Below are 7,733 nucleotides of genomic sequence, written 5' to 3'. Positions count from 1 at the left end.
GTCCATTCTGTAGTTTGTGATTCATACCAAATAAACGCACGAAGCTGACGTTAGACAGATGTTAGGACATTTTGTACATTTTTTTTTTATCTAACTCAACTACATCATTGATTGCAATAATAGTTTAAAATATGATAATCGGCAATCCGCATGAAAAATAACAATTATTTCATAGAATTGTCTAAAACACCTCTCTCATATTATCTTCTCAATTAAATTTTCTCTTTTTGCTGTTTTTGTTGAATTTTCGCCCAAGGCTACCAGAGAGCTGTAGCCGTCCCTAATTTTGAAGTGATATACTAAAAGGAAAGCAATTAGTCAACATCATTCAACGCTAACTTTTGGAATACTCTTTACAAAATAATAGTGGTATAGATTGTAACATTATAACACTCTCACATTTGAAAGGACTAACATGTTAGGGGACGAGTTTCGATCCTGCAAAGTGCAAGACCATATCAGGCCAAATTTTCTTTTCATGGAAAAGTTAGTTCTCAATCCCCAATCTTTCACAGAATCATATACTACCATTCCTAGCGTTCTCTATTTGTCAGTTGTGATCTAATAATTAGTGTACCCATATTGTGAATACGAATAGTTGGGCCCGACATGGCCAGGTGGTTAGGGCGCTCGACTCGCAATCTGAGGGTCGCGGGTTCGAATTCCCGTCACACCAAAACATGTTCGCCCTTTCAGCAGTGGGGGCGTTATAATGTGATGGTCAGTCCCACTATTCGTTTGTAAAAGAGTAGCTCAAGAGTTAGCGTTGGGTGGTGATGACGTTGGGGCCGTGGATAGGTGCTGTTGACTATAGCTTTCTTCCTCCAAGTTTATCAGTTAAAAATCAAGAAGGGCTATCCGCAGATAACATTTTAAAGCTTTGCGTGAAATTCTCAAACAAACGTAAATAACACCTTAATTCAAAATGCATGCTCTCAATCGTCAATTTTAAAACAAATAACAACTTCTTAAAATAATGAATAAGTTTTCATTTTCTTTTGTTTTCTGTGCAAACAACAATTTTTACATGAAAAAACACACTTTATCCATTTTTCTCAAGCGGCTCCTCATTTTTGTTCGATAAATGGCAATCTTTAAAATAAAAATAATACAAAATAATGTCGTTGCTCACTATCAACTCGAACAAAACGTCATCACTGAGCATTTTTCACGAGCCTGGCATGGCCACGTGGTTAAGGCGCTCGACTGGCAAGCTGCGGAGCTCGTGTTCGAATCCCGTCCCACCAAACATGCTCGCCCTTTCAGCGTTATAATGTTACGATCAATCCCACTATTCGTTGGTAAAAGAGTAGCTCAAGAGTTGGCGGTGATGACTAGTTGCCTTTCCTCTAGTCTTTCACTGCTAAATTAGGGACGGCTAATGCAGATAGTCCTCGTCTCCAGCTTTGCGCGAAATTTATAACAAACATACAACTGTCAACCATGAATATTATCTCGCCATTCCACGTTTTCCCCACAAGTAACTCTCCCTGTAGATAAAAACATGTTATAATTCTTAAGAGAGTTAACTGTTCCATAAGTTATTTTTTTTACATCTCATTGTTATTATACAATAAAAATATTATACAAGATATCATGCTTTTATAAAATAAACAAGAGTTAATTCACAAACGCTTTTTCTTCGAGAACAATCCCTGCATAACATAAATACTTCTTCCACCGTTTTAATGTTTCTTTCTTGTGAAAGACTCATTCAATGCAGGCTTTCGTATTAGATTAATTTTTACTTCACTCCCTATTTTTTGTAATTCACGAGCAAGAAATAGTTCCGTTTCCAGCCTCTTTATTTATGCAACAAACTGATAACGAAAGGTAGAATTAATCGTTATCGAGTCACTATAAAGTTTATCAGTTCTTCTCAAATACGCATGTGCTATTCCCATAATACATTTTGATAACATTGAACTGTCGTTAAATTCGTGTACAATCCATTCTCTGCTTTCATTAAGTCTTGTTTTTGCTGACACAATTTGTAATAGGCAGTATAATCTCAGTCGATTATAGAGAGAATAATTCATGGCTGATATGAATCAAGTGAACAACGGTTCTGAGAACACCAGCTATATAATGGACGAAAGCGATGTGAGAGGAAAACCGCAAAACCATGACGCTCCACGTGAGAATACGCACACTGAACAATTTTCTATTCCCATGACTAAACGAAGGATAATCAAAAACTTGATAGTCATAAGTTTTGGATTCTTGTTTTTATTCACCACATTTCAAGCTCTTGCAAACCTTCAAAGCACTTTAAATAGTGAAGATGGGATTGGTGTGGCCTCACAGAGCATTATTTATGGGGCCTTAATCGTATCGTCGCTGTTTCTTCCAGCAATTGTAATAAAAAAATTAGGTTGTAAACGCACGATGGTGTTGGCGATGTTATGTTACACGCCCTATATTGCAGCCAATTTTTATCCTCACTGGGGAACTCTCATACCATCTGCTTTGATCTTGGGCCTTGGAGCTGCTCCCTTGTGGTCTGCAAAATGTACTTATTTGAACGAAATAGGCTTTCGTTATACTGAGATGGTCAATGAAACCGAAGACACGATAATCGTCCGCTTTTTTGGAATATTCTTCATGTTCTTCCAATCCACTCAAATTTGGGGAAATCTCATATCGTACTTCGTCCTGCGTCCAGAAAATGAAATAATGTATTTAGTTAACGATTCCGATGCCAGTTTATCTTTCTGTGGATCAAACTTTTGCAATCAAGTTCAAAGCCCAAATCTTGTACGTCCAGAAGACACTAAAGTTTACATGTTAATTGGAATCTATTTAGCTTCTGCTATTTTTGGAGCGATTTTGCTCGAACTGTTTCTTGATCCTTTAAAACGAGAATTCGTAGAGTTTGATAAGAAGCTAACAGGAGTCCGACTATTGCTTGCAACATTAAAACACCTAAAAAATCCCTGTCAAATTGTTATTATTCCACTTACAATATACAGTGGTTTAGAGCAAGCCTTTTTTCTTAGTGAATATACAAAGGTAGGGCTTTATGTATTTATTAATATAAGTAATAAAAAATAATTGGGCAAGAAAATAAGGCGAACAAGTAATAAAAGAATATTTCGGTCAAACAACAGTCACTGTGATCAAATGTTGAAAATGATAACTAAAAACAGGTTGTTGTTTTTTCTCCAGAATACACGATGCTGTTACTTGCTTAATCTTAATGGTATGGTGGAATACTTGAAGAACTATATTATGTAAAAGCATTGGGTAGAAGGGTAAACCAATTATTTGAAACTTTCCTTATATCGAAGTATGGGGAAAGGCAGATAAGCTAAAATATTTTAGTAAGGATAGGTGAGTGTGTACAGTAGTATGTAGAATTGTAATTGATATAGCTATATTTTTACAAAGTTTCTTGAAAGGATTCATCGTATGTTAAAAAAAAAGAGTTTTGTGATTTGTTATATCAGTATATACAACATATAAAGTGATCAAATCACGCATATTATGTACGAAACTTTTGGCGTTTGCACCAGTGACATAATTGCATTGGTCGCAGACGTAGCATAAAGTGTAGATAGCAATACTACAACCTACTACAACCTACCCCAGTGGCACAGTGGTATGACTTACAACGCTAGGATCCGGGTTTCGATACCCGTGGTGGGCAGAGCACAGATAGCCCATTGTGTAGTTTTGTGCTTAATTACAAACAAACAAACCTACCCACTATGATTACAGTATGCGCTAAATGATTTGAATCTACAGAGCCGTACAAGTAGTGTCATCAAAAAGCGGCTGAATACAAATCTTAGGTAAAAATATGACACAAACGACTTTACTTCATGGTATCACGTTATTGAATGGCCAGGTGGTAAGAGCGCTCGACTCACAGTCTGCGAGTTGCGGGTTCGAATTCCCGTCACACCAAACATGCTCGCCCTTTCAGCTGTGGGGGCGTTATAATGTGACGGTCAATCCCACTATTCGTTGGTAAAGGGAAGCCTAATATGTTCAAAACAAATCAAACGTATGTGCAAAAAATCGTTACACTATTCGTTACCACAGTTGAATCTGTAGCTCTGTATGATTCTCGTCAAAAATCCATGCAGGCTGGTACAGCTACTCTAAAACCCAAATGATAAGACGAACTATTTCTTCTCTACTCTTTTTATCACAATAGAATCAGTGAAAAATTCACTTATGTTATCTCGTTTTACTAACTAACTTCTGTATCTGCACTTATTTATAACACACGACAGAAAAATTTAGAAATATATAGCCCTATAGTAACGACTATATTAAACATAACGAGAAAAACTTAGAAGCTTCGAGTAAGATGACGTTAACAATATTGCAAAAGCTTGTTTTGTTTTGTTTTTGAATTTCGCGCAAAGCTGCAGGAGGGCTATCTGCACTACCCGTCCCTGATTTAGCTGTGTAAGACTAGAGGGAAGGCAGCTAGTCATCACCACCCACCGCCAACTCTTGTAAAAGCCCAGTACAACAATTAAACTACATACACAAAGTGTGACTGGTATAGAATTACGTAATGAACTTGTCATAAGTATGGCTTTTAAGATGATTAACTTTTAACACTCTTGTTATGAAAACTAATATAATAATTAAATATTAAATTACTAAATAAACTAAATGATAACTCTTAAACTGAACAGTTTTGTATATCCTACAGAACGAAATCTTTAACATATATATATAGAATCATTAAACAGTTGGTCCGCTGTATAACATAGAATAATGGATTAGACGATATGTCATAACAATATTCACATACCTAAAGTAATTTAGGTTACTATAAAAAGAAGTAAAACGGACTCAAAACCTCCATAGAAACTTTAGATTTGTTTTTCTATAAAATCCAATATTTTTAGTGCATGGGAGAAATTTCTGTCTCACTTATTGTTAGTAATAGATAATAAATCTTGTAATATTAAGTTTAAATTGGATTGAATTCATGACATGAACTAAACAGGAAATAAATTCTTCAAGTGTATGATGTTTCAGTGAACTGAGGCATAAATTATCTTTCTGTGTGTGAGAAAGTTGTGATAATTATATTGTTTTCAATCATCATATCAAGCTTTCTGCGAAACATCAAGTGGAATCTTTAATGCTTGAGATTATATATTTATTATCTCGGAGGAGACCAAATTTGTATAATTTGTTGTTAAGCATGAAGCTACACAATGGGTTTTCTGTATTCTGTGAACTGCAGCTATTGAAATCCAACTTTTAGCGTTATAAGCTCTCAGACTTACACTTGACCCACTAGTTGACACATAATTTGTAACTTGTAAGAGATGTTTATTTACTGTGCCGTTATTCAGAGAGGAATTAGCATTTGAAATTATGTAATCCTGTTAACCGTACAAATGTCGTTCAATTTCGATTCCGAACATATATGTTTATGTAAACTTGTCTCCCAACCAAACATGCATTACAACTAACAATACATGTTTAAGTAACATGTAATTATCTAAGAGTTGAAATATGTATTGTATCTTTTAATTATCACCATGTTGTTGACCTGACAGAACACACTGTGTGGATGTGTTTTCCTAACGGAACAAAAAATCAGCTCCCCCCCCCCCCCAGTGGCACAGTGGTATATCTGCGGACTTACAACACTAGAAACCGGGTTTCGATACCCGTGGTGGGCAGAGCACAGATAACCCTTTGTATAGTTTTGTGCTTAACTACAAACTAACAAAAAATCAGTGAAACATAAATATTGTGCGTCTTAGCTTTACCACGAAATGTTTTTAATAATTATAATTTGTGTCTTGATTGTATAATTATTCATAATGTTAAAATTAACAAATTGAAACTTTAATGGTGATAAATTTGTTCGCTTATTTTTATTTCAGGCTTACATTGCATGTTCTTGGGGTATTCACAGAATTGGTTTTGTACTAATCTGCTTTGGTGTTGTAAATGCTGTAGTCTCTCTGCTTTCGGGGCCTTTAGTAAAACTGGTGTCCCGACTCCCCATCTTCATCACAGCGGCTCTAGCTAACTTGGGGATTACTATCACCTTTCTCTACTGGGAACCTAATTCTAGCCAAACTGCAGTTTTGTTGGCACTGGCTGGTATCTGGGGCTTCAGTGATGCAGTGTGGCAGACGCAAATTAATGGTAGGCTTGAAAACTTCAAATTATCAATATGTGACCAAATGATAGAAAAAACTACTTGAATACTTAAGCTAAAATTATTTACTATTTCACCTTATTCTTAGATTATATACTTCCAATGATATACAGGGTGGAGTGTACGTTATATTAAACGATTTTGCATGTGCAAATCAACAAATCGCGTGACAACAACAACCTATATAAAGATATGGTGAAAAAACGTGTATCAGAACTACATTTTGACATTTTCTTTTATTCGTAGATAGTGTAATACCATCAAAACTGATCACTTTTGGAAAGGGTATGTAACAGCCCTTTCTCCGACGCAAAATCTTCATACACTCAGACCGTAAAGCTGTGTTAAGATCGAGGACTTAGAATTTTCAAAATGGAGATCCATAACAAGTCGTACAACAATCATGTTAAACAAAGTGCGGCGTCTTGTAAGAGATGAGAATCCACAAACACAAAAGTCATCCACGTGCTCCAGACAATAGTACACAACATAATCAAGAAGGATATCTGCTTGGAAACGAGGCCAATAAGATGTGGAATAATTGAGATAACGTTTCCAGTCATACCTCCTGTTCAACCATCTTATAACTCAAGAAGCAGGTAGTCATTGTATTGTATACGAACACACAGCGTTCAAGTCGCTGGATGCAACGTCTATGAATTTCCGTGATATCAGACTGCTCAAACTGGTGCTGGGATACCGCAATCTACATACACTAGATGGATTATTGAAACAAGCAGGGAAGAGTATATTGTTTTGAGCAGTATGACAGTCTTACGACGGGGCCTTTTAATTCTACACTGTAGGGCTTTTGTCAAGGTGCCTGGTCACTAGATAAAACATGACCGGATGTGGCGACCGGGTGAGCCTCCAAAATTATTTTAACATAACGTACTCAACCCCAAGTATATACCTGAAAGCATTTTAAACTTATAAGTGTAATAATACTATCATTTTAAGACAGTATAACACAAGTTGAGTTATTTGGCTTAAACACTAAACTGTAAGTAAAAAATGGAATTTTATATTCTTAATAGAGAGAGATAATTGTTGGTGTTAGAATATTGTATCAGTTTATGTAAATTCACGTCCATAGCTCTGCTAAAACATAATTTTAATACCAACAGTTCGTTATCATGTTCTAAAATAACATGAAAGAAGAATTTTAAATATAGTTTTAAACATTAATTCAATGAAACTTGAAACCATCCTTTAAGATTGCATTTTTTAAAATTTGAAAATATATTACCGTCTGACCAAAAAACACTTTACACATATGGCTTTACTTTTTTTTTCTATATCTAGGTTATTCTGCAATGTTATCATATATATATATACATATTTCATTACCGTTATTGGTGCAAGTTGTCAATTTATATTGTCATAGCAGATAATGTCTGTGGTAATATCACCCAAATGCGTTGGGGATATCCCATACATCAGACAAAATTCAAACGCCGATGTCAGTCTAGTCAGCCGTGTCATGGAAAATCATAAAAAATCAAATAAGGTTACGAAGCTGAGTGCTAACACCCACAACGTCTCAGCTTCTACTGCCTTTCACTGTCTATAGCCAGTTGTGGGA

General features: G+C 35.6%; 1 protein-coding gene across 1 annotated transcript in view; it reads left to right on the top strand.

Annotated features, from left to right (window-relative positions):
• The first annotated feature begins 1,939 nt into the window (after positions 1–1,939).
• Positions 1,940–7,733, top strand: part of LOC106478887 (protein unc-93 homolog A-like) — an 8,183-nt gene continuing 2,389 nt past the window's right edge. Inside the window, exons 1-2 of the mRNA XM_013939467.2 lie at positions 1,940–3,012; positions 5,868–6,135. Of these exons, the coding sequence (XP_013794921.1) occupies positions 2,038–3,012; positions 5,868–6,135 (1,243 nt within the window). The 5' untranslated portion in view covers positions 1,940–2,037. The remainder of the gene's footprint in view (positions 3,013–5,867; positions 6,136–7,733) is intronic.

This window comes from Limulus polyphemus, unplaced genomic scaffold, assembly GCF_000517525.1.
Source record: "Limulus polyphemus unplaced genomic scaffold, Limulus_polyphemus-2.1.2 Scaffold259, whole genome shotgun sequence".
Classification (NCBI taxonomy): domain Eukaryota; kingdom Metazoa; phylum Arthropoda; class Merostomata; order Xiphosura; family Limulidae; genus Limulus; species Limulus polyphemus.
This window is presented reverse-complemented; position numbering and strand designations above follow the sequence as displayed.